The sequence below is a fragment of the Emys orbicularis genome, chromosome 19, assembly GCF_028017835.1.
Source record: "Emys orbicularis isolate rEmyOrb1 chromosome 19, rEmyOrb1.hap1, whole genome shotgun sequence".
Taxonomy (NCBI): Eukaryota; Metazoa; Chordata; order Testudines; family Emydidae; genus Emys; species Emys orbicularis.
The window spans coordinates 6,373,797-6,399,650 of NC_088701.1; the positions used below are offsets into that span (position 1 = coordinate 6,373,797).

At 62.4% G+C, this 25,854-nt stretch overlaps 2 protein-coding genes across 2 annotated transcripts in view; both read right to left on the reverse strand.

Moving 5' to 3' along the window:
• Positions 1-3,559, reverse strand: part of LOC135891961 (adhesion G protein-coupled receptor E5-like) — a 61,177-nt gene extending 57,618 nt beyond the window's left edge. The window contains exons 1-3 of the mRNA XM_065419644.1: positions 3,550-3,559; positions 3,161-3,345; positions 872-914 (exon numbers count right to left, since the gene is read on the reverse strand). Coding sequence (XP_065275716.1) covers positions 872-914; positions 3,161-3,345; positions 3,550-3,559 — 238 coding nt within the window. The remainder of the gene's footprint in view (positions 1-871; positions 915-3,160; positions 3,346-3,549) is intronic.
• A 2,915-nt stretch (positions 3,560-6,474) lies between these two features.
• Positions 6,475-25,854, reverse strand: part of LOC135891962 (adhesion G protein-coupled receptor E5-like) — a 36,413-nt gene continuing 17,033 nt past the window's right edge. The window contains exons 5-22 of the mRNA XM_065419645.1: positions 25,492-25,548; positions 24,074-24,214; positions 23,191-23,346; positions 20,532-20,678; positions 15,245-15,376; positions 14,289-14,338; positions 13,766-13,867; positions 13,199-13,373; positions 12,688-12,801; positions 12,230-12,462; positions 11,789-11,953; positions 10,658-10,872; positions 9,327-9,551; positions 8,865-8,931; positions 8,253-8,344; positions 7,656-7,824; positions 7,227-7,316; positions 6,475-6,756 (exon numbers count right to left, since the gene is read on the reverse strand). Of these exons, the coding sequence (XP_065275717.1) occupies positions 6,475-6,756; positions 7,227-7,316; positions 7,656-7,824; positions 8,253-8,344; positions 8,865-8,931; positions 9,327-9,551; positions 10,658-10,872; positions 11,789-11,953; positions 12,230-12,462; positions 12,688-12,801; positions 13,199-13,373; positions 13,766-13,867; positions 14,289-14,338; positions 15,245-15,376; positions 20,532-20,678; positions 23,191-23,346; positions 24,074-24,214; positions 25,492-25,548 (2,612 nt within the window). The remainder of the gene's footprint in view (positions 6,757-7,226; positions 7,317-7,655; positions 7,825-8,252; positions 8,345-8,864; positions 8,932-9,326; positions 9,552-10,657; positions 10,873-11,788; positions 11,954-12,229; positions 12,463-12,687; positions 12,802-13,198; positions 13,374-13,765; positions 13,868-14,288; positions 14,339-15,244; positions 15,377-20,531; positions 20,679-23,190; positions 23,347-24,073; positions 24,215-25,491; positions 25,549-25,854) is intronic.

Consider the following 25,854-nt stretch of genomic DNA (forward strand, 5'->3'; position numbering starts at 1 on the left):
GGCTGAGCCCGCATCCCAGGGGGGCTCGCGGGGGCGGGGCATGGATTTGGTTCCCCTTTACACAGCTGCCCCCGACCATACAGCGACATGGGGCAATCGGGGCGCCCCGGGGGCTGCTACAGCGGATGTCTGCCCAAGTCCCGAGGTGCAGATGGGTGCAGAAGGAGCCCCCCTTCCTGGGGTTAGCACTGGGGGAGACCAGAGGGAGAGGTGCCTGAGGAACACCTGAAGACGGGATGGTGCAGTGGGCTGGACGGGTGTGCGTGGGGCTGGAGGGAGGTGGGGAAGGCGGGCGGAGTGGGTGAGTGGATAGAGGGGTGTGTAGGGGATTGAGGGAGGTTGGCTGGGAGGGAGGGGTTCGGTGTATATGGGGATATCTGCTTTGGAGACCAACATGCTGGGCTCCCATCCATTCTGACATACCACAGACACTGTTCTAAACTCCTCAGGCCCGGGGGACCCTTCTTTGGACCAGAGACATCCCTACCCCTGGACGATTCCCCCTGAGATGCCCCCAGGAATGACCCAGCAGGGCCCGTACCAGCCCGGCCCCCAGCCCCAAGCTTATCTCCACCCCATGCTACCACGGCTCCTGTCTGTGCTGCCCCCCGATACACCCCTGTTGTCGCCCCTTGTGCCCCCTGGAACGCAGCCCCAGCATGGTGTGGAGCCCAGATTAGCAGGTCGGGCAGCCGGGGGCTGCTTTTCCCCTTGGAGCGCAACAGCTGAAGAGCTGCCGACATTCCAGCCCAGCTGGGGCCAGATCCAAAGCCCATCCAAGTCCCGGGAACAGCCCCCCAGTGCAGAGACATCCCGGGGCAGATCTGTGCTTGGCTGGGAGCTCACGACCTGCACTCACCCCGACCATTACCTGTAAATCCCTTCAGTCTTGTGTTGTTAACCTGGGGAACTCCCTGCCACAGGAGAGTGGGAAAGACAAGAGCTTCACAGGATTTGGAAAGGGCTGTGATATTGATACGGGGCAATGAGGCTATCCAGTGTGATGCTCTTCGCGAGGAGAGAGGGATGATAAAGAAGGGACTAGAACCCACAAGTCCTGATGCCAAGTCCCCCTGCTCTAACCACTAGACCGGGGTGGGCAAACTTTTTGGCCCAAGGGCCACATTGGGGTGTGAAACTTTATGGAGGGCTGAGTAGGGAAGGCTGTGCCTCCCCAAACAGCCTGACCCCTGCGCCCATCCACCCCCTCCCACTTCCCGCCCCCTAACTGCCCCCCTCAGAACTCCTGACCCATCCAACCCCCCCTGCTTCTTGTCCCCTGACCACCCCCTCCCGGGACCCTCCGCCCCTAACCGCCCCCCCAGGACCCCACCCCCTATCCAACCCCCCCCCCGTTTCCCTCCCCTGACCGCCCCCCCAACCTCCGCCCCATCCAACTGCACCCTGCTCTCTGTCCTCTGACTGCCCCCAGGGGCCCCCTGCCCCTTATCCAACCCCCCTCCCTGCCCCCTTACCATGCCGCTCAGAGCAGCAGGAGCTCGCAGCCCCACCGCCCGGCCAGAGCCAGCCGCGCTGCGCGCATGGTGGCGTCACTGCGGGGGAAGGGGGACATCAGGGGAGGGGCCGGGGGTTAGGGACAGCAGGGGAGGGGCCGGGGGCTAGCCTCCCTAGCCGGGAGCTCAGGGGCCAGGCAGGATGGTCGGGAGTTTGCCCAGCTCTGCACTAGACCCCACTTCCCTCCTAAAGCTGAGACTAGAACCCAGGAGTCCTGACCCCCAGCCTGCTCTCACCCCACAGGCTGCCTCCTGCTTGGCAGGGTCGTGCCCTTTGGGATGTGGGGGGTGGTTCAGGTCAGGCTGCTGAGGCCCCGTGGCTGGAGCCCGGGGGATTGTGTCACTGCGGGGATATCCTGGCCACCCCCTGGGCAGGCACCAGAGACCTCATGGAAACATTGCCGCAGCAGGAACAGGAACCGGCGGGTGAGATCAGCTGGAGGGACGGGGGTGGGGAGAATGTCCAGCTGTGGGGCGCCGGGCTGGGATACCAGGGACCTGTGAGTCAGACTGAGGGGCATCAGCAAAGTTGGGGGACAGGGCTGGGATAGCGGGGGACTGCGGGTCACAGTCCTCCGCCCTAAAATACTCTGCAGTGCTGGGCAGCTCTGGCACAACCCAACCCCCCTTTGAAACCCCCATCAATACACCCCAACCCCTTGTACCCCCCAAGTGTACTCTCACCCCCCCACCAACAGCTCAAATACACCCCATCTCCTGCACCCCCACATCCCCCCAGCCCTCTCCCCACGGTATTGGGGGTCAGGCCCCAGCAGCAGGGCTCTCCCCAGCGGGAGGTTAGAGGCCGGGTGCCCTGGGCCCCGTGTCCAGTTGGGGGCAGGTTTCCTGATTGCGATTGTCATTCTGTGGAGTTCCTCAAACCCCCTCCTGCCCCAGTTGGCCCCGGGGTTTTTCCAGGGACAGTTTAATGCCAAGGGGATCAGTTTCCCCGGCTGGCCTGGATTCCGGGGGGTGGGGGAACTGGCGCTGACCCTGCTGCTCCGGAACCAGGCAATAAACCACAAACCAGCCCCAGCCCCAGGGGTTCATGCTTCGCTGGAGCGAGAGAGGCCGACAGTAATGAGAGACGAGCGCCAAACGCTGCGGCTAGGCCCACAGGCCCGATCCTGAGATGGGCCCCCTGTGACTATGGAGGAGAAGGGACATGACCATGGCAGTGGGGGCAGCATCCCAGCAGCACAGCGCCCCCTGGTGTCAGGCTGGGGTGTGTATGGGGACAGGGCACAGCCAGGGCATTGGGGGCAGCACCCCCAGCAGCACAGTGCCCCCTGGTGCCAGGCTGGGGTGTGTATGGGGACAGGGCACAGCCAGGGCATTGGGTGCAGCACCCCCAGCAGCACAGCGCCCCCTGGTGCCAGGCTGGGGTGTGTATGGGGACAGGGCACAGCCAGGGCATTGGGTGCAGCACCCCCAGCAGCACAGCGCCCCCTGGTGCCAGGCTGGGGTGTGTATGGGGACGGGGCACAGCCAGGGCATTGGCGCCAGGCTGGGGATGCAGCTGGACATGTGCCCTGGCTCTCGTGGGATATCAGCTGCGTTGCCATAAGGAAGCGTTTGCGACGACTCCCGAGCTGAACAATGGGCAGGAAAAGTGAAAGCAGCGACAAACCAGGGCCCCTCCTCACTCGTGGGCTCCTGCTGTCGTTCTGGGGGAAGTCGTTGCCCTGGGCCGGCCGCAGTGCAGGCACTCGGACACCCTGGCGCTGGCTCTGGGCAACGCCACTATTGTGCTGGAGCGTGGGCCGACTCCTTCCTCTCGCACCCGTGCTCAGCCCGTGTCTGTGCCGCATGGGCAGCTCCTGCCCAGGAGCTGGGGGGCGGGGAAACAGGGCATCCCACAAACGGGCCGGGGGGACGCAGTCTTGGGAAATCAGAGCCACAAATTGGATCTATCTACCCGCCCGGAGCAGGGTCTAATTTTGTCCAGCATCTTCTACGTTTCTGGTGCAAATGACAGACGGGAAATAAGGGGCACATTTTTAACAGTGGGGAACGAAGCCTTGGAACAACTTACCAAGGGCCATGGTGGATTCTCCTTCGCTGGCTATATTTAGATCAAGGCTGGATGTTTTTCTAGCAGATCTGTTCCAGTTCCCACAGGAATGAAGTCCGGGAAGTCCTGGGGCCTGTGTTATGCAGGCGGTTGGATGGGATGGTCACACTGGTCCCATCTGGCTTTAGAACGTACGAACGGTGCTAGGTGCTGTACAAACCCACACCCAGAAATCCGGCTGCCCATCCACTGTAGATGAAAGGAAGGTGGAGGTTTGTGTGTCCTCAGTGCTGCATGTGGTTGTCACACCTCAGCACCTCAGAGAATCACCAGCGCAGCTTGCAAACCAGGCGATCTTCTAAAATCAGAACCACTGGGCTCGGTTCATTTGCCATCTGCCTCCCAGTCAGTTTCCAGCCCAAATTGGGTCCTGCACAAAGCATCATGGGGGGTGCCCCACTTATCCCAGTGGTCAGAGCCTCTTCCAGGATATGGGAGACCCAGGTTCTAATCTCCACTCTGCCTGATGCAGCACAGGGCTCCCAAGCAAGCACCTTATGGGATATTCAGAGCTGGGGTGTTCTCACCCTCTCCTCTTGAAGCCGTTCTCCTCTGTAGAAATACTTAAATCTGCATTGGAGCAGGGGGACTGGACCTGAGCTAGCAAGTAATTCTCAATCGCAGCCCAGAGTTTCCCAGAATGCACTGGGACAAACTCTGGCAGCAAGGACAAGGCAGGTGGAAAAGGCTGCTGTGTGGACACCAGCCTGCGTGTTGTTAGTAGGTCAGCTGAGAGAGTCACAGCCAAGGCACAAGGACTGGACACGAACGCGTCTACTGCAAAGCAATGGGCTTAAGGCAGTTGCAGTGTATTGTGCTTGCACATCTATAGTTGCACAGTGTCCTTGGAGCCTAGTGTGGTTGCACTGGTAGCATATTGTTTGCACACTTTCACTTTCAGTGTGGTGTGCTTGCACGGCTGTCATTATACTTGTGAGCTTGCCAGGTTGTTGTACAATTCCACTTTCAGCATAAAGGTGCTTGCATGCTTGCAGTTGCACCGTTGCATTTGCAACGTATGGTGCTCGCATGGTTGCACTTATAGTATAGTGCACTTGCACAGTTGCGCAATTTTCCTTGCAGCAGCATCGTGCACAGTGGTAGTTGCAGTTACACTGGGAGCACTGTGTGCTTGTACGGGTTTAGCTGCACCATTGTCCCATTGCACTTGCAGCATTGTGCTTTTGTACAGTTGTAGTGGAGCTGTTGCACCTGTAGTGTAGTGTTTGTACAGCTGCACCATTGTATTTGCTACATTGTGCGCTTGCATGGCTGTCATTACCCAGGTGTAGTTGTTGTGTAGTGTACTTCCCTGGTTTTAGTTGCACTTGCAGCCGATTGTGCCTGCAAGGTTGTAGTTACGTGGTGGTTGCACTAGACCTTGACAGATGTCTGGTTGTACTTGCAGCAGATTGTGTTTGCACAGCTGCAGCTACAGCATGCTTGCACGGTTGTCATCACACAATTGCATTTGTGGCATCGTGTGTTTATACAGTTGTACTTAACCTAGAAGTACAACCTGTTCCCTCAAACCCACGTACCCCTGCAGTGGCCCAGGCCAGTTCCTCTTTCTCATCACACCAATGGGTGCCGCGGTGGGGGGAGGCAGGGCACAAGCGGGGAGGCTGGAAATAGCAGCATTTATAAGGCCGGCATCGGCTGAGGAAGTTGCACCCAGAGCGAGAGAACGAGACAGAGGGAGCAAGTGAGAGAGAGCATGACAACATCAGCCTGAACCATGTCGGTGCCTCCGTGGGGCCAGCAACAGCCAGGGCTAATGGGAAATAATCACCAAGGCTTAATACTATTCAGATATTATATGTCATCAAGCAAACAGCTCCCCCTAGAGGCCAGGTGGGTCAGGCTCGCTCTGCTCTTGGTGGGAGCTGATCATGAACAGCGCCAGAAGATCAAGTGAGACAAACCCCAAAATCAGGAACTCGGCCCCCAAATCAGGAGATTTTAGTGAAAAAAAAGATGAGATTGTGGTTTGGGGGTTTGTCTGTTGTTATTTAATGAAATAACTTTCAGTGGATGCGTGAAGAGGGGACGCTCAGGTAGGAGGAGGGAGGTTATTTTACTCTGTATCTGGCACTGGTCTGAGTGCCGCTTAACTAGTGTCCAGCTCTGGTGTCCCCACTTCCAGACAGATGCTGATCAATTGGAGAGAGGCCAGAAGGCCCGTGAGGATTCGCAAACCTGCCCTGTAGTGACAGACTCCAGGAGCTCAGTTGGATTAGCAGAGACAGGGAAGGGGTCACTCGGTCAGTCTATAGGGACTGTGATCATGGGCTCTTCAGTCTAGCAGCCAGAGGGCTGGAAGCGAGACCGTCACACTGGAAATCGGCAGGGAGGGTAAATGAACCCCGGGACAGCTTCTCCGGGGGTGTGGTGGATTCTCAGCACGGGCCCTTTCCCAATGGAGCCGGGACGTTCTGCTCTCAATGGAGCAGGAGTGAATCCAGGGGGGGCGGGGGCCTGTTCTGCAGCTGGTTGGACTCCGAGGGTCACCGTGGGCCCAGCTGCCCTTAGAACGTGTCATCTAGAGGGTTAGAGCAGCGGGGGCTGGGAGTCAGGACTCCTGGGTTCTCTCTCCAGCCACCACACACGTAGCTCCTCGAAGCAGCTGTTTTTGGCACAAAACTTAATATTTTAATAACTTTAAAAAGATCATTTTTAAAACCAGTGTCCCCAGTGCGACACAGACAGCCGAGCCCTGGGGGCCGCCGCAGGCTGGGGCCGCTTGCCTCCTTCATCTCCGGCCGTGTCGTACCGGCATCGAAGCCAAGGGCGGTGGCTGGTGCTGCAGTCCCTGGAGGGAGGGGCGGGGTCCTCTGGGGAGTGGGGTTCATCACTGCTGGCTGGATTCATCTCCACTGCCCGCGCTCAGCCCGGCCCAGCATCGTACCGCAGGCGGGGCCGGGGACTCGTTCGTACCAAAGGGAAAGGTGCCCCCTGTGGCCAGAGGACGTCGCGTCGGAGCTGAGCGGCTGCCCTGTTGGCGTTGCTATTGCTGGCGATGCTGGCAGCGCGCAGGCCTGGGGCTGGTGAGTGCCCAGCGGGTGGGGGCAGCTGGGCAGCGTAACGGTGCCCCCCGCTGCCTGGCAGGTTCCGCTGGGCAACCGTTGAAGCATCTGCATGCAGCGAGTCCGGGTGCGTGGTGGGTCTCTGCTCACGGGCAGGGCCAGGCCGGGGGCCGGGTTTTCTCATGTGCAAAGCTGCGGTGTCCGGAAATGGGCTGAGCGCAAGAGTGCTACAACCCCGAATCCTGCGGTGGCTAGAGCCCCTGCTGGGAAAGGGGGGGGGGTTAGAGCAGGACTCGACCCCCCACTGTCCCCTCGCCCCCAGGCTGCCTCATGGTGAAGGGTCCTGGCTCTCAGCCCCTCCCAGAGCTGGGGACAGACCCCAGGGCTCCCAGCCCCTCTCTCTGGTTTCTAATTCCTTTTCAGCCCAGCTCTGCCTCATTTCTCTTCTAACCCCCCCCCCCCCCCCCAAACACGGGCAGGAGGCAGTGAGCACTTGCTGGGTGGGGTTTGGCTGTGGGGGCTGGAGCAGGAGGGGAGTGGGGGGGGGCGGGGAAGGGCTGCAGGGCAGAAGGCTCCTGCGCTGTTGTGGAGCCCGGCCCGGCCCCCCCTTACCCGCGTGGCGGTCGAGCTGGAGAACTCGGAGTACTTGGCCGGTCTCTTGAGGCCGCCGCAGCTCAGCCACCTGCGGTACTCGTCCCTCACCTGGCAGGAGAGAGGAGAGGGCTGGTCACCCCACGGCGCAGGGGGGTCGCGGGGGTGGGGCCTCAGCTGTAGGGAGACAAGGGCCCAGAACTGGCCGGGCAGGGGGGAGCTCTCAGCTACGCCAGCCCCAGCCCCTCCCAGCAGAGGGCACTGGGGGGAGCGCCCAGTGGGGGGCGCTGTGGGGCAGGGGCGCTGGCTGGTGGGGCAGGGGCTGAGCGCTGGCTGTGGGGGTGCCGGGGGGTGCTGTGTGGGGGGGGGTTGAGCGCCGGCTGTGGGGGTGCCCGGGGAGGGGGGATGCTGTGGGGCAGGGGGTTGAGCGCCGGCTGTGGGGGGACTGGCCTGTTTCTGGAGCAGACAGTGCAGCAGGAAGATGAAGAGCCCCTGCAGGCTGTTGAGGACGGTGAAGATGTAGGAGACGACCAGGCTGCGCTGGTTGAACTGGAACAGGCCGAAGATCCAGGTGGTGCCCAGGACGCAGAGCTGGGCGATGGCCGTGATGGTGAGCACCCTGCGGGGGAGGGGGGAACCAGTCACATGGCCCCGCCCCTCAGCCACGGCCCACCTCCCCTCCCCCCTGGGGTCCTACCCCTCAGCCTCAGTTCCCCTCCCATTCCCCCTTAGGGCCCCACCCCTTGAGGGCTTGCCCCACCTCCCCTTCTCTCCTAGGGCCCCGCTCCTCGAGTTTGAACTCCCCCCCCCGGCAGGTGACTGACATCTCCTGCACACAGCCCCACCTCCCCAGACTCTGCCCCCCAGCCAGTAGGGGGTGCGGGAAAATGTCACTCATATGTGGCCCCCTCCCGCCGGTCGCCCCTCCCCCCACACATGGGGGGATGACATCTTGCTACTCTAACCCCCCCCCAGCTCCCCCTCCCCCGACAGGGGGCAGCAGGGCAGTGCCAGGGTCTCTGCTGCCCCGGGGGCCGCGCCCGCTACCTGAGCTTCTTCAGCTGGCTCATGTCAGGGTTGATGTCGGCGAATTTCAGCGACAGCTTCCAGACGGTGACCACGAAGATCACGGCGTTGACCTGCCGGGGGCAGGCGAGAGGCGGGTTGGGAGGGCGGCAACAGTGTCCCGGGGGTGGGGGCTATGGGATTTGCCAGCCGCGCAGCCCATGGGGCAGCCCCTTGCCTGGGCCGGGGGCGCCCCACTCCCCATAGTGACCCAGCTCGGCCCCTGGGGGCTGGGGACTGAGGGGGACAGGGGATGACCAGCGAGGGGCCCAGCTGCCCCAGAGTGGGGCCTGGTTGGCAGGCAGGGCCGGCTCTAGGCACCAGCACAGCAAACAGGTGCTTGGGGCGGCCAACGGAGAGGGGCGGCACGTCCGGCTCTTCAGCGGCAATTCGGCGGCGGGTCCCTCACTCCCTCTCGGAGTTGCCGAATTGCCACCAAAGAATGATCGCAGCTTTTTTTTTTTTTTTGGCAAAAATGCTGGAGCCGGCCCTGGTGGCAGGGGAAAGAAGCGAGGGCAGCCGACAGCCAGGCCCTCAGGGGCCGGCCAGGGGGCCAGGCGCTGGCATGGGGCTGGGCTGGGGGAGGGGATTTACCGCGATGATGATGCAGACGGGCGCCAGGAAGCTCCAAATGAATTGCTTCTCCAGCGAGAGCCAGCAGCTGTGGGGGAGGGACAGACACGGGTCAGTCACTCACCTGCCAGCAGGGGGCACTGCAGGGTGGGGTCTGCCCCCTCCTACTGGCAGAGTGGGGGATGGAGACTTGCCAGCCCCCCCTCTCCCCGCTTGGTGCCCGGGAGCGTCCTTGTGTTGTACAAGTGTCCCGCGCTGGGGCCCTGGCCCAAGTGGCAGGAGGGTGCTCCCCTCCCTCACACTGGCCTCACCCGCCCCATGGGGGCCCACCCCTCCCCTCCCCTCCCCTGGTGGGCCCAGATGGCAGCGGCACTCCCGGCTGAGCCGCTCCTGTCCCCATGTGCTGCCTGGGCATGGTGCCATGTTCCCCTCGAGCCCCTGGCCGAGAGCACTGGGCCTGCCCCCCCCGGGCCGGTGACTCACTGGCGCGCCGTGCCGTAGCCCTCGCTGTAGGTGGCGGCCGAGACGCCCACGATGAGGGCCGGCACACCGTAGCCCAGCAGGAACATGTAGCGGCGCCTGAGGCCGTGGGGGGTGAAGACCTGAACCACCAGCAGGTAGAGCTCGGCGCCCTCCAGGCACATCCAGCAGAAGGCGGCCAGGAAGAAATAGTGCAGGAGCCCGGCCACCACGCCGCACACCACCTGCAGCCAACGGGACGTGGGACGTCAGGGCCGGGCTCCCGGCTCCTCCAGCCCCAGCCCCTGGGGGGCGCTGTGGGAAGCAGTGGGGGGGGGGGGAGGCGCTCCCCGCTACCTCAGGCCCAGACACTCAGGGCCGGCTCTAGCTTTTTTGCCGCCCCAGGCAAAAATGCCTCCGGCCGCCCCCCCCCCCCCACGGGGGGGAGGGGGGGAGGGCGGCCGGAGCCCCGGGGGGAGGGCGGCGAGCCCCGGCGGGGGCTCCGCTCTCCCCCCGGTGGCCGGGGGGAGGGCGCCGGGGGGGAGGGCGACCGGAGCCCCGGGAGGAGGGCGGCGAGCCCCGGCGAGGGCTCCGCTCTCCCCCCAGCGGCCGGGGGGAGGGCGCCGGGGGGGAGGGCGGCGAGCCCCGGCCGGGGCTCGGCTCTCCCCCCGGCGGCCAGAGCGCAGGGGGCAGGGCGGCGAGCCCCGGCCGGGGCTCCGCTCTCCCCCCGGCGGCCAGAGCGCAGGGGGCAGGGCGGCGAGCCCCGGCCGGGGCTCCGCTCTCCCCCCGGCGGCCAGAGCGCAGGGGGCAGGGCGGCGAGCCCCGGCCGGGGCTCCGCTCTCCCCCCGGCGGCCAGAGCGCAGGGGGCAGGGCGGCGAGCCCCGGCCGGGGCTCCGCTCTCCCCCCGGCGGCCAGAGCGCAGGGGGCAGGGCGGCGAGAGGGCGGCGAGCCCCAGGTGGGGCTCGCCGCTCTCCCCCCGGCGGCCGGGGGAGGGTGCCGGGGGGAAGGGCACCGGGGGGGAGGGCGGCGAGCCCGGCCGTGGCCCCGCTCTCCCCGGCGGCTGGAGCGCCGTGCCGCCCCCCTCCAGGTGCCGCCCCAAGCACAAGCTTGGTGGGCTGGTGCCTGGAGCCGGCCCTGCAGACACTGCAGGGCACTGTGGGAAGCAAGGCACGACCACTGGCTGTGGGATAGCTCTTGGCTTTTCCAGCCCCAGCCTGTGCCAGCAGCGGGTGCAGTGGGGAGCAGGGCCCGAGGTTGTCTGGGGGAGAGCTCCCAGCGGGGAGTGCTGTGGGGCACGGGGCCCGAGGCTGGCGGGGGGAGCTGCCAGTGGGGGGCGCTGTGGGGAGCGGGGCCCGGGGCTGGCAGGGGGGCCGGGTACCCTGTTGCCGGTGCTGGAGGTGCCGGTGAGGAAGACGGTGTAGGCGATGAAGAGCGCCAGGCAGAGGTGCAGGTGGATGGTGGTGCGGGGGCCCTTGAGGGCGCGGCAGAAGAGGAAGGTGACGATGGACAGCAGCAGGCACAGCAGCGAGATCACCAGCCCCACCTTGGTGATGACGTCCAGGGTCCAGTCCTGTGCCGGGGGTGGGGGGGGGTGAGGGGGTTAGTCAGGGTCCCCCCCCCAAGGCAGCAGCCAGGCCGGACTTTAGGGTACAGCCGGACTAGCCTGTTGGCCTCACTCTGCGAAACGGCTGGGAGAGCCCCCTAGTGGCGACACCGGGCAGCCTGCGGGAACCAGTGACTGGCTGGGTCCAGCCGCCCAGATGGATTCGATGCTGCCCAGCCTGCCCCCATCCCTCCCGAGGGGCTGACCCACAGCCCCAGGGCCATGGGAAGCTGAGGGGGCTCTAGGGTCACCACCACCCAAGGGGGAATCCCTGACACCGATCCCTGCAGGACGGGGGCGCCAGAAAGTGCGAGGGGCCGGGGCTGTTCCCCGGAACAGAGAGCAGAGCGCCCCCGCCTGGCGGGAGGAAGCCCCTGCCTGGGAGGGAGCTGCTTTTAGACCAGACGGACGTGCTTGTGGCTAAGGTGCTGCAGCTCAGGACTCCTGGGTTCTACCAGCTCCGGGAGGGGAGCAGGGGCTGGGGGTCAGAGCAGGGGGCTGGGGGTCAGGACTCCTGGGTTTAGTTCCCAGGTCTGATGTCACCTCCCTGTGTCTCCTTGAGTGAGGCATTTAACCCCTCCCTGCCTCTGTGTGATGGGGATGGGGGCTGTTCCCTGCCCTGCAATGCCATGGCGTGAGCCCCCTGCCCCTGCTGCCTGGCCAGGTGGGCAGACACGTCAGTCGCTGCTACCTGGGGAGTCTCCCTGTGCTCTTGGGGGTGGGGGGGCTGCTTCTGCCCCTGATCAGATCCAGGGCCCCGCCCGCCGGTGGGGAATGGGTTTACTCCGGGAGGAATCTGGAGTGACTCCTGCTCCGCTGGGGAGGATTGAGGGGAAGAGCAGAACCAGACCAGCCCCGAGGCCCCAGCGAGGGCCGCGCCTACCTCCAGCTCGTAGAAGGCCATGAGCACAGCGAAGCTGGTCAGGTGGTTGCACTGGCAGCGGGTGATGGTGGCGTTCAACTTCTGCAGGGTGCAGCCGTGGGTGGCCCAGCCCCTGCTGTCAGGCTTCCAGTAGGCGCAGAGGAGGCGCAGGTCGGTCTTGTTCTCCTGGGGACAGAGAGACGCTTGGTGCAGGGGGGGCAGGAGGGGGGTGGGGGTCTGGCTGGGGCTGCATGGGGGGGCAGGACTCCCCAGGCCCCGAGAGTGCAGGTCGGGGGGGTACTAGGGGCTGGGCTGGGCTGGGGGCACAGAGCATCAGTTTGTCCCTGGGTGGGAGGTGGATTCACCTGCTGCCCGGGGTGGGGGCTGTCACTAGAGATGGGCCCAGCTCTGCCCTCCAGCGCCCCAGGCTCTCCTCCCCCCATGCCCAGCCCAGGGGCTCACCGGCACTGGGTGGCTGAAGTGGATGCTGACGGAGAGGCCGAGTGCCTCGGGGTTCGGGTCACTGATGAAGGCCGACACCACCGGAGACAGCACACGGTAGCTGGGCCGCCCCAGCTTCTGCGCCCACTTCCCCTTCTGGCCGATCCTGTCCCACTCGGGCACCTCCACCCGCCCAGCACCGTCCAGGATGGGGCTCATCCCCTGGTATGTCAGCAGCCCGGCCAGCGTGAAGCCTGCGAGAGACAGAGGAGACGGATGAAATTGGGGGCAGGAGGGGCCCAGGGGCAGACTGGTGCCAGGGGGCGCTGTGCTGCTGCGGGTGCTGCCCCCAATGCCCTGACCGTGCCCCATCCCCCTACACACCCCAGTCTGGCGCTAGGGGGTGCTGTGCTGCTGCTCCCAATGCCCTGGCCGTGCCCATCGCTATACACACCCCAGCACAGGGGATGACCACATACCTTCTTTCTGCCCTGGGGCTCCGGCCCACTTTAATTCCATCTGCGTCTTGCTCTGCTGCAGCGTCACGGTCTCCTGGCTTTGGCTCCCAGCCTTCCTGACCACCAGCCCCAGCTCTGCAACCACAATGCCGGCCAGGGCTCACAACAGAGAACATAGGGAGGAAGCCTGTAGCCAGGCAAGGTGCTTTCCTGACTGTGTGTGGTGGAGCTCCCAGCTACTCCAGTCCCAGCTTCTCCCAGCAGGTGGCGCTTTGGGGAGCAGGGCAGGAGCACTGGCTGTGGGGGGGAGCGCCTGTATCCCAACAGGGGGCACTGTGGGAAGTGGGGCGGGAGCACTGGCTGTGGGGGGTGCTCCCATCTCCCAGCAGGGGGCACTGTGGGGAGTGGGGCGGGAGCACTGGCTGTGGGGGGGAGCGCCCATCTCCCAGCAGGGGGTGCTATGGGGAGTGGGGCGGGAGCGTAGGCTGCGGGTGATGAAAGCCCAACTGGGGCCACGTGGCCAGGCGCTGACCTATGCCGTTGGGGGATGCGATGCTGATCGTGCTGTCAGGCAGGGTCAGGGCCAGTGTCTTCAGGAGCTTCTCCACTATGGCCATCAGCTCCGTCGCGATCCGGTGTCTCCGCTCCACGCTCTCGCTCTGCTGCCCGACCAGATTTATCTGCTTCTCCAGAATGTCCAAGAAGCCCTGGCCAAGCAAACGTGGGGGGTGTTGGTGTCACAGTGCCTGAGCCCCTGCCGCGCCCCCCATTCCCAGATTGCTAGTCCTCCACTCCCTTCCCACAATCCCCCTGAAAGGAAAGACAAGTTCTCCTGCAATTGACATCACTGCCTGGGAGGTCAGACTAGATGATCACAATGGTCCCGTCTAGCCTAGGAACCTAGGAGAGCAGCTTCTTGGGCACAGAGCCCACTGGAGAGGCAGGCATGGGAATTTCTGGGCAGTGCTGTTGTTTATTTATCTCCTCTTCCAGGTGCTGCATCCCTATAGATCGCCCTGAGACTAGATCCGAGTAGGAGCAGCAATTCCTCCCCCTAACGGGAACAAACCCAGCAAGGCCCTGAACTTTGACTTGGCACCTGCAGCTTCCCTTTGGCGTTCTGAGAGTTCATCTGCTTCAGCTCCTCCAGCGCTGCCTTGCAGAGACGTCCCACCTGGGCCTGGAAGCTGCCCAGAAAGTTCTGCAAAACAAGCCCCAGGCCTGGCTCAGGAAAAGAGATCACAGAATCGCAGCCCACCTCCCCCCGGCCCGAGAGGCTCCCTCGGCTCAGAAGCCAGGCGCCAGAGGGAGCGCGGGCAATGCCCCGTCTGGCCCCCAGGGGGTGCACGGCGTTTGCAAGGGATGGTGGGGGAAGGCGGTTGCAAGCTGAAGCGTGTTGCAGCAGCCTGATGCTGCTGATGCTGGAGGGTGAGAATCACCCCTGGGGCAAAGGCCTAGGCCGTGGCTGGACTGCAGGGGCTCCAGGGACTGGCCACTGGCTCTTTGCACAGGGGCAAGTTTGCCCCAGAATCCTCGTTGGACGAGATCAGTGAAAAGCAACGTGGCACTAAAGGGGAATCGGGGTCTATCCCCCCCCCACACGGGGTCTGTGCCCCACTCACCTTGGCTTCGGCAGAGTTGTCATCATCCGGCAGCGGGGGGCAGGTGAGCTCTGGGGATGGAAAGGGAGGAGGAGTGAGAGATGGGGCGGGGGAAATGCGGGATCTGGCTGGGTAGGTGCATGCACCAGAGCCAGGCACAGAGAGCAGGACTCATTCCCTCCAGCAGGGGGCAGCAGGGACACACCCAGCCCATGTCAGTGATATGGGTGTAATAGATCCTCTCCCAGCAGGGGGAGCAGTGACCCCCCCCACACACTCAGCCCCACACAGGTGCGCAGCCCCTTCTCCCCATCCTCCGCTCACAAGCCGGTCTCTGTGAAAGGAAACGTCCCCCCTCCCCCCCCCATCCTAGGGGGACTGAGCCCCAGTGGGATGGGACGGGGGCTGTGGAATCATCCCAGCCGTATCTCCCCTCAACCCTCTCCCCCCAGCTGTGCGTGGTTTTGTTGTGTGTTTGGGGAGCAGGGAGCGTGAGAGAATCCATCCCTAGGCTGGCCCCACAGTGGCCTCTAGTGACAACTAGGCACAGACTGCGCCCCCTGCTGCCCTCTTCCCAGGGGATAGAATCCAGCCCCGTGCAGCAGGAATACAGGCACTGTTGGGGGGAGAGATGCCCGGCCCCTGGCTGCCCTGCTCACCCCCTCCCCGGCCTGGCCCCGGCTCCGCTCCCAGAGCCAGACATGGGCACGCTGGTGGCTGTGGCTCTGAGACAACTGGAAACACCCCAATGGCTGGACAGGCTGGGCTGGGGGAAAGTGAGAGCCTTGAAGCTGAGCCCTCCCCAGCAAGGGCTGAGACCCAGAAGGACCCCGTCCATGGGGAGCAGGGGGGCTGGGGCACCATCCCAGACCAGTTCCCAGCTCGCTGCCCCCTTGGGCAAGACCTCTGCCTGTGTAACCCCAGGCCCTGCCCAGCCCCCCAGGTGCCTCCTCAATGCCCCCCGCGGCAGAACCCACCTTGGCACAGGGTCGTGTTTCTGTTGGAGGGGACGTAGCCGGCCCGGCACCCACACCAGTAGCTTCCGTAGGTGTTGATACATATGGCCTTGGGGCCGCAGATATCTGGGGTCTTGCAGCACTCGTTGATGTCTGGGAAGGGATAGCGGGGAGGGGGTCACACACAGCATGGCTGGGGGCACATTAGGGGCGAATGACCATGGAGGCACCTCCCACCGATTGCAGGGGGCGTGGTCTGTCGGTCAGTATGTCTGCTCCATCTAACCCCTCCCTTCAATTCTCCTTTCTTCCCTCATATTTGCAGGGTCCCAGTCCCTGCGGCACAACCCCTCCCCCACCCCCCAGACTGGGTGGCCCAACCTTTTCCAGACCAGGACCCTGCGATCTCCTCCCTGCGCCACCCCTGACAGAGTGGGGTAAAGGCAGGGGGCTGATCAGCCAATTAAGCTGCAAAGGGGAAGCGACTTATTCTGCGTGCAGGGCGCTAGCTAGAAGGACGTTCACCTGGGAGGGGACAGGTGTGGCTTCTCTACAGCCCGAGGGCTGGGCCCAGTGGTGGGGGCCTGAGGCGAGGGGGGCTAGGAAGGCCCGAGGGGGGGCTAGGAGCCCCGGAGGAAGGGTTTCACTAGCAGGCATAGGAAAGAAGGGTCTGACTTTGAAAGGCTTCCGCAGAATGGGGATTACAGCATGACCTGGCTGGACAGCCGAGACCCGGGGCAGCCGCGACTCCCGGAGCTGTAATCATAGAATCATAGAATATCAGGGTTGGAAGTAGGGTGACCAGATTACCAGTATAAAATATCGGGACAGGGGCGGAGCCAAAAAAAAGGGGGGGGACGGAGCAAAAAAAAAAAAAAAAGTTTTAAGGGGCCTGGGGCATTAGCAGGCCCCGCGCGCTGCCCTCCCCGCGGAGCCTCCCGCCCCCTGGCCCGCCACGGGCATATGCGGGGCGCAGCGGGTCTGGGCGGGGGCAGCACGGAGCGGGCAGGAGCCGGGGGGGGCGGCAGGGGCCGAATCCCCGCTGCTGCCAAGGAGCCCCGCACCTCTCCCGCCCGCTTGCGGCTGTGGCTCCTTCCCGGCGGGACGCGCCCCCCGCTGCCCCGGGCACATGCGGCGCGTGTCCCCCGCGCCTAGTCTCCCTCCCGCCGGGAAGGAGCAGCTGGATGCGCGCCGCATGTGCGCGGGGCAGGCTGGGGGGCGCGTCCCGCCGGGAAGGAGCCGCAGCCGCGAGCGGGAGGGAGAGGCGCGGGGCTCCCCAGCAGCAGCAGGGATTCGGCCCACGCGCCACCCACCCAGCCCCTGCCCGCTCCACGCTGCCCCCGACCAGACCCACCGCGCTGCCCCACGGGCTGCAGGGCTGGAGCAGCCTCCAGGCTGCGCTCCCGGCCCCGGGCAGAAGCCCTCTGGCGTGGCGGGGCGGTTCACAGCTGAGCCCCCCTGTCTCCCTCCCTTGCCAGCCCCCCTTTGCCCGCCCGGTGCCCGGGTGCTGGAGCTGACTCACCAGCTCCAGGATCCAGGCACCGCCGCCACCCCCTCCCTCCAGGCTTGCACCGCCATGCTGCAAGCCTGGGAGGGAGGAGGAATGCTGGGGAAGAGGCGGGGCCAGGGCGGGGATTTGGGGAGGGAGCCAATGGGGGAAGGAGAGGGCGGAGCCGGGGCGGCGGGGGGCCCGAGCGCCAGAGTGGAAGGCAAAATTTCTTCTTTGTCCAGTGTCCCGACCAAACATTGGTCGGGACGCGGGACAAAGAAGCAAATATCGGGACAGTCCCGATAAAATCGGGACGTCTGGTCACCCTAGTTGGAAGGGACCTCAGGAGATCATCTAGTCCAACCCCCTGCTCAAAGCAGGACCAATTCCCAACTAAATCATCCCAGCCAGGGCTTTGTCAAGTTGGGCCTTAAAAAACTCTAAAGATGGAGATTCCACCACCTCCCTAGGGAACCCATTCCAGTGCTTCACCACCCTCCTAGTGAAATAGTCTTTCCTAATATCCAACCTAGACCTCCCCCACTGCAACTTGAGACCATTGCTCCTTGTTCTGTCATCTGCCACCACTGAGAACAGTCTAGTTCCATCCTCTTTGGAACCCCCTTTCAGGTAGTTGAAAGCAGCTATCAAATCCCCCCTCATTCTTCTCTTCTGCAGACTAAACAATCCCAGTTCCCTCAGCCTCGCCTCGTAAGTCATGTGCTCCAGCCCCCTAATCATTTTTGTTGCCCTCCACTGGACTCTTTCCAATTTTTCCACATCCTTCTTGTAGTGTGGGGCCCAAAACTGGACACAGTACATCAGATGAGGTCTCACCAATGCCAAATAGAGGGGAGTGATCACATCCCTCCATCTGCTGGCAACGCTCCTACTTATACAGCCCAAAATGCCGTTAGCCTTCTTGGCAACAAGAGCACACTGTCGACTCATATCCAGCTTCTCGTCCACTGTAACCCCTAGGTCCTTTTCTGCAGAACTGCTACCTAGCCATTCGGTCCCTAGTCTGTAGCTGTGCATGGGATTCTTCCGTCCTAAGTGCAGGACTCTGCACTTGTCCTTGTTGAACCTCATCAGTTTTCTTTTGGCCCAATCCTTTAATTTGTCCAGGTCCCTCTGTATCCTATCCCCACCCTCCAGCGTATCTACCACTCCTCCCAGTTTAGTGGCATTGGCAAACTTACTGAGGGTGCAATCCACGCCATCCTCCAGATCATTAATGAATGGAAGAGAAGCAAGGGGGCGCTGAACTGGAGCTGGTCACCAGAAGGGGGCGCCATGTTCAGCATCACAGATCCCAGCCCGATGGGTCCCCTCCCCGTTCGGGATACACCCAGCATCACTCCTCCCATGGAGCACTAGGAGAAGGTGGGTGGGCTGTGCCCAGGGGAGTGCAGGAGAATTGGGTGCTGTCCCTTTAATCTAGTTTCTTTGCTCTCTGGTGGCTCATGGGGGTCTATGGCAGAAGCCCGCAGACCCCCACATGCAGCCAGACCCTGCACGGCTGGTAAATGGGTTGTTTGGAAGCCAGCTGGATCCAGGGGATCCCCCTATTCCTAACACTGCGCAGTGAGCAGCGGCCTGACAACATCCATTCCCGGACCCTGCTGTGACCCCCAGGCCCAGGGCCCCACGGGGCGAATCCACCGAGCCCTCGGATGGAAGACGCCAGCTCGACACTCGCTGCCGATCTGGCCTGTGGAAACCGAAGCCGGAAGAGACCTGCCCAGCCTGACCCCCAGCATAGCCGCAGCCGGAGTCACCACCCAGCGGTTCACCAATCCGACCCCAAACGCAGGGGACTTCACTGCCCTCGCTGCCTCCTGGGGCCTTTCACCACTGTGGAGAGTCTGATCTGACAGATGGGCCCCGCCCTGCCCGGGCACAGAGAGCCCTGCCGTGATCTAGCCAAACGCTGGAGGGCCGTGCACCCGCCAGGCTGCCAACACGGGTAGCGCCAGCTGCCGGGCAAGGGGGGATACACAGGGGATGTCGGGGCTCCATGGCGCAGTGGGGTCACTCACCCCGTGCAGGGAGTGGGGTTTTCTAACTAGGGACCCAGCCTGTACGTGCAGAGACGCACTCATTCCAGCCAGCCAGCCCCTGAGGAGCCTGCAGTCTTGTCTGGGGAAATGAGAGATGGAGAAGCAGAGCTGGGACGAAAACCCCTTGAAGTCAGTGGTGCTGCACCAATTTACACCACAGGGGCTCTGGCCCCCGCTTTGTGACCATTTCACATACAGAAACGCTGAGTTGGTGGCGACGCATGGGGGACGGGCGCATCGTCCGTCATTCCCGCGGGTTGGGGGAAGCGGTTGAGCCGCTGCGGAAATGGCCATGACCGATTCTCCCGGAAATCCCAGCCAAGAACGAGTGCTGGAATTCGGCATTCGCCTGCTTATTAACCCAACATTTCAGCCGTCCAATCAGGAAGCAGAGAAAGACCACGGGACTCAGGCAACCAATTGTACAATATCAGTGACAAGTTTTCGGAGCAAACAGTTTGCCAATAAAATCACAGACATTTATCCACCCAAACAGTCGAAGGGTCGGCTGGTGAACGAGCAAGATTGGATCAGCATGCAGAGCTGTTCTGCTGCCTCCCCCTGGCGTTCAGATCAGCAGTGGCCTATCAGTCACCATCCCTGGGGACAGATGGGTGGCGACCCTTCCTGAGGACGTAGGGGCAGGGCCACAGAAGAAAGCTAAGCTCCCCCCGATATTTATCCATAACGCTTCTGCTTCTCACAGACACCCTTGTGGCTAAAATCCCCTTTGCCTGGACATCAGCAAACAAGTCAATCAGTGGGGAGAGTCAAGAGCGCTCACGGATCCTTCCCTTGGGCCGTGCTCCAGCAGCTCTTTCTCAGACTCCCCTTCTCGCTCTTTCCAATGACAAAGTTTTGCTATTTCCCGCTACACCCCTTCCCCTCGGTTGTTATTTGCATAAAGGCAGCACCCAGAGCGCTGCACACACACTGCCATAAAGAGCTTCTAGTCTAAATAGACAAGAGGTGGGAGAGAAAACTGAGGCAGGGAATTGCCCAAGGACACCCAGCAGTAACAGAGCTGGGACTGGAACTGAAGTCTCCTGAGTCCTAGCCTCATACCGACCCACTAGACCTGTCTCTTTCAGCTTGTTTTCTCCCTAGAAGGCCAAGAATGTGTCTCCCCTGCCTCACCATGCAGATTTTACTCTCTGCTCCCCCTCACTGAGAGGAGCTTTGTGTCTCCTGGCTCACGCCGGGAGTGCATCAGGGCTGGAAAAAAATCCCTTGTTCCTTCGGCAGGAAACTCAACTTTTGCTCCATTGTTAAACCTCTTGGAAGGCAACGGGCCTACGCCAGGCCTGTGAGGGGGCTTGTATGTGCCCTGAGGGAGGGGGCAGATTGGGAGCGTGGCCGGGGTGCCCTGCGCTGGGGCTATTCCCTGCTCCCCAGGGCCCATAGGGGGCAGAACGCACTGTGCTGTATGTGGACCATCCACGAGGCCCCTTCCCAGGCTCAGGGGCACTAGCAGGTTGGATTCTGTGTGCTGGGGACAGCGAGGGCCCCACCAGTCTCCCCGGCACCTCCCTGCAAACCTGGGGGTTTATTCCCAATCCAAACACCGAGGCAGGGGAGATCCTGGGCCCCACGCGTTGGGGCAGCAGTTGAGGGTCACGGCTGATCACAGCCCCAGTGAGTGGATCGGGTGCCTTTGCTCCAGCCAGCAGCAGCCTCTGGTGCAGCACCAGGCCTGGAACGAGCATTTGTGTGTGTGAGGGGGGGTCTCAGCAGGTGGGGGCAGGGGAGAGCTCACCCTGGCAGGTGTTCTCACTCGCATTCATGAAGTTGGCTTTCCCAGAGCTGGACTCGATGCAGCTGCGGGAGTAATTCCCAGGCACATTGGTGCAGTTTGCATGGGGTCCACAGTCTGCTGGGCTCAGGCCCTGACACTCGTCAACACCTGCAGGGGATGTTCTGTACAGTCCTGGCAGGGAGACGTTCCTGTATCACCCACCTGTACTGAGCTGGGTGATGGGACCCAGGTGACCAGGCCCCTGGGAGCTTAACAATCACAGGCCTGATTCTCAGCTACACTCAGGCCACACTTGGCTGCTCTGGCAGCGGAACGACCACTCAAGAATATGGTGTATTGAAAACTGCGTTAGCATCACAAGCTCTCACTTTACATCTGCCAGGGGCTTTCCTGGACCTGTTTGTGGGCTCGGGGGCTCGGGTGACAAGCATGTGATCTGGGGTTTTCAGCCGTGTGTCTGCCGAAGAGGCAGCCTAGAGCAAAGTGGGGTTAGTTGTGCCTGTCTGCCTTCAGGAGCAGCCTGCTTTGTCTCTCTCTGTTTGGGATCCTCGTGTGCTGGGATTCTGGATTCAAAGAAATAACACTGTGTTGAGCTGCAGCCTGCCAGTGAGAGGTTGTGATGCTTTGTTTCTAACTGTGTGTGTGTGTGTGTGTGTGACGTCACAGTGTGCCATGAACATAACAGAGGGAAGGGGACCTTCCGACCCCAGAACAGCCACTGTGGCCTCTATGGGCCAAGCCCCAATGGGGCCAAGATTTGGGGAGATTTAGGAGTCCATGTGTGAAGCTGAGTTGTCCAAGGGGTGGGAACACTGGGACTTGGCAGAAATCCTCCTCAGGTTCCAATCACAGAGGAACACACAGGCATTGCCAGCCTGGGTCAGCCCCAGGGCCCATCTACCCCGGTATCCCGTCTGCGACGGGTGCTACAGAGGAAGGTGTAAGAGTCCCACAGCAGCAGCCAGGGGATAATCTGCCCCCGTGAAGGTCCCCTCCTGGTCTCTAATAGTCGGAGTTCGGCTGAAGCCCTGAAGTGGGAGCTTTTCCCTCCCTCCCAGAATTATTGTCCATTAACTAGCACAGCTCCAGGCATTGTCGCTCCCCATAGAAACAGCCAGTCCCTCTTTAAAACTCGACACGTTCACAGCCTCCAGGCCGCGGTAGCAGTGAGTTCCAGAGGCTACTGCTGCCCCGGGTAGAGGAGTATTTCCTTGTATCTGCTTTGAATTTGCCCCTTTTCAATTCAATTCAATCCACAGGCTGCCCCCTTACTCATTGGTCTTTCTAAAGCTCGTGATTTTCTAAGCGAATCTGATTTTTTTAATGCCTGGGATTGTCGTCACGAGCTCAGCCATGCACTTGAGACCCACTGGAGCCGAGTTAAGTGCGTAGCTCGGCAGGGCTGGAGCTAAGCATGTGCTTTGCTGACTCGGGGGGCTCAGGGAGCACAGACAGGGACCAGCACAAAGCGATTTAGCAGCTGGTATTGCCGGCATTGCTAAAACCCAGTGACTGTGTAACCACATCCCAGCACGAGATTCCCCTGCCTAGCGCACGATAAGATGGTTTGACGGATGGGGAATGTTTTGTCTGAAGCATCAGGAGAAAGGCACGGGGGGGGGGGGGGGGTAACAAGCATGTTGTGAAACACACAAGCTGGGACGTCGGTTGTTTATCCCAGATGCTTTGTCTCAGTCTGTAACTGTCGGGGTCCATTGTCAGAGGCAGACGTGCGGCAGTGTCCCTGTGGCATCTATGGGCGCTGGCACCGGGCTGCATTGGCGATAAACCTGGCCAAGCGCCTTTGCCATTGATCCAATGCTGTGGGCTATCTGGGCACTTCGATGGAGGTCTGCCGGGCTGGGGTGACCATATGTCCCAATTTTATAGGGACAGTCCCGATTTTTGGGTCTTTTTCTTACATAGGCTCCTATTACCCCCCACCCCCTGTCCTGATTTTTCACATTTGCTGTCTGGTCACCCTAGGCCCGGGGCCGGCGACCCTCCCAGAGCCGGGACAGCACATGGAGCCGATGAACGCCAATCCCATGTCCCCGCACCAGACTGCTGGAACTCGGGGTGACTCAGGGAAGCCTGGAGCTGGGCTGGCAATGCCAGTCACAGCACATGCCCCCTCACAGCGCTGCCCACGCAGGGAGCTTGGGGCAGACGGAGGGTCCCTCGAACTAGCAGCTGCGCCCCCCTAGAGGCCAGAGCAGAGCATGGCTGCCTGCCCCCAGCGGAAGCTCAAGCAATAGGGGACCAGGGGCGAATTCAAGAACGCTTTAGCCCAATTCCCAGAGCCGTTCCCGGGGCCCCTTCCCAGGCTCAGCGGGGCACTAGCAGCTCAGATGCTGCGTGTGGGGCCAGCGAGGGTCCCCTCCCCTCTCCCCAGCACATCTCTGCAGCACAAGGAGTTTGCTCCGTGGGTCTGTTTCTAACCCCGAGGGTTTATTCCCTGTCCAAGCGCCGGGCACAGGGGTGAGCCCGGCCCCTTGCTCTGCGGGAGCAGGCGAGGGTCACGTCTCATCACAGCCTCACTGACGGCCTCGGGCCACTGCCAAAGCCGGCAGCAGCCCCGGTGCAGCGCCAGGCCTGGAACGAGCATTTGTGTGTGCGAGGGGGGGTCTCAGCAGGTGGGGGTCAGGGGAGAGCTCACCCTGGCAGGTGTTCTCACTCGCGTTTATGAACTTGGCTTTCCCAGAGCTGGGCTCGTAGCCATTGATGCAGGTGCAGTTGTAACTCCCAGCCACGTTGACGCAGTCTGTGTGGGGTCCGCAGTTTGGCGGGCTCAGCTCCAGACACTCGTTAATATCTGTAATGCAAGAGGGGACGCTCTGTACAGTCCTGACAGGGAGACGTTCCCCATATCACCCCCCAGCCCCACACACTGAGCTGGGTGACGGGACCCAGGCGACCGGGGCCCTGAGCGGTTAGTGATTAAGGCCCTGAGCCTCAGTTACCCATTTCTGCTGCTGGAATGTCGGAAACAGCCCCCCCCCCCCGAGCCTCCTGTCCCAGGTACGGGGGGTTTGGCCCCCAAAACACCCAGATCCCCCATGTGAGGGGGGGGTGGGGAGACTCCCTCTGGGGCTCCAGGCTCCCTGTGTGTTGGGTGTGCCTCCCTCTGCCCCCTCCCTCCTTGTATCCCTGTGGGCTGGGCGGGGGGGGGGGGGGAAGTATAGCCAGGGCTGCCCCATTCTGCTCCCGTGGGGCCCCTGTGCCCCTGGACACCCAGGGGCTGATTAGGGCCCAGGCTGGGATTCAGACGGGTCAGTGTGATGGGCCCTCCCACCCTGTGCCCAATCCACAGAGCCCAACACTCCTGGCTCCTGCTGCAGCTGCTCCTGCTGCTCACACTGGAGGCCCCGGTTCGATCCCCGGGAGGGCGGCCCTCACCCGTGCTGCTGCCCCCCCTCATTCCCCAGCCGGGCTGAGCCCCCCCAACAGGCCCTGCAGTCAGTGGAGTTGGCTGCTCTGGCACTTAATGCCCTGCTCTGTCCCAGCCCCTCCCCCCCAGGCCAACGTGGGAGCCCCGTTACCGTCACAGAACTCCGTTGGGTCGGTGAAGAAGAAGCGATTCCCATGTGGCTGGTATCCATCCAGGCAGGTGCAGTGGGTGTTGTTCACACACTTGGCGTTTGCTGGGCATAGCACATGGCTGTTGCAGTCCTCAGTGGTACCTGCAGGGGTGGGAAAAGCTGGGCAGGGTCACCCAGTGCAGAGCGGCTCCTCCCCCGCCCCCCCCCCCCACACACACAGTGGGATCGACTCCTTTCACACGCCCCATTCACTGATTCTCGTCCCCGGGCGCCTGGCAAACAGCTCCGACGCCATCCACCGCCTGGCAACAAGCTGCCCTCGGCTGCACAGGGGCCTTGGCTCCCCGGGGAGCCCCCGGCACAGACAGGCAGAGCCACCGGAGCCGGGCGTCGGTTCAAGTGAAACGTTTTCCATCTCACCCGATTTTTCTCCTTTTTGTTGCTGTCGTCGTTACTCTCATTAGCGTCAATTTCAAACCCAAACCTCGCTTCCAACCGGAAAACGGGAATTGTTCGTTTTGAAAATTATTTCATCTCCCCCCCGGTGCAATTTTTCCCCGAGTAAAACCAAACATTCCTCTGAACCGAATCGGCATTTTCTGGCAAAAAACGGTTCCTTGGGAAATTCCTGCCCGGCTCTGCTCTGGATTGACTGAGAGCGGAATCGGGCGCGAGGCTAGTTTGGATCCTGAGCTGCCTCCCATGACCCAGACTGTGACCTGCCTACGGGGGCTCCTGGATCCTTTAGCTGCCGGGTGTTTGGGGCTCCGCTGGGATCCGTCCCTCTGGCCAGCGTGAGGGGAAGGATCCCAGCGCAGCTTAGCCGGCTGCAGGGCTTGGGATGGGAGCAGACGGAGCAGGTGGGTGCAGCACTGGGGACCCCAGTGGGTCGATGGGAATTTGCCCAAATCCCATCTTGGGATTCGCAGCAGAGCTGGGCTAGGAGAACAGAGTCCTGATCCCAAACACCCCCCAGCTGGGCACGTGGATCCCAGGTTTCAGTTCAGCCTGATTTTAGAGGGGGAGGGCACCTACAAATGCCACTTCTAACGTCTGAGCCATCAGGGGTTTGATTCAGGCTGGTCAATAACACGGCCCTTGGCTACAAAGGGGATCTGCCCCTCACTCCAGCCCCCAGTGTAGAGCCCTGGGCCCCAGTGTCTATTCTCTGCTGGCCACGGGGCTGGGAAGGGAATGGAAGGGGAGGGCTACACAGGGGCCTTCTCCTCTACCCTGCACGCACCCACCGTGCTCTGTAAACCCACCCCAAGACACCCACGCCAAGGGGCTGCTCCCGGCTCGCCAGACCCTGACTCTGCTCTCCTCCCACAAGGGAACGGGACCGGAGGGGGCGGAGGCCGGAGACCCCGGGCAGCCAGGAGCACTGGGGAAGGTTAGCCAGGAGGAGTCAGTCTTACCTTGTACGCCATGATTCTGGGCCACGGTGCCCCCCAGGCACAGGGCGATGCAGAGCCCTGGAAGGCAGAGACAGGGTAAGGCATCATGGGCAGATGGTAACCGCCACTCAGCTGCACACACCCCCAGCCGCCCCCGTCCTGCCAATCCTGGGCCAATGGCCCGTCAGTGCCCTGCCGATGGTGGAATTAAAAATGCAGAAACCTGGTGCTCTGGGAAATCAGCCCCAGCTGGGATCCCTGTTCATATTTTTAACTGGTTCCAGCTGGGAACTGGACTTTTGGCCAGAGCAACTGGGTCTTTTATTGTGTGTATTAACAACAAAGACCAGAAGCCCCCATTGTCAGGGCTGGATTTATACTTAG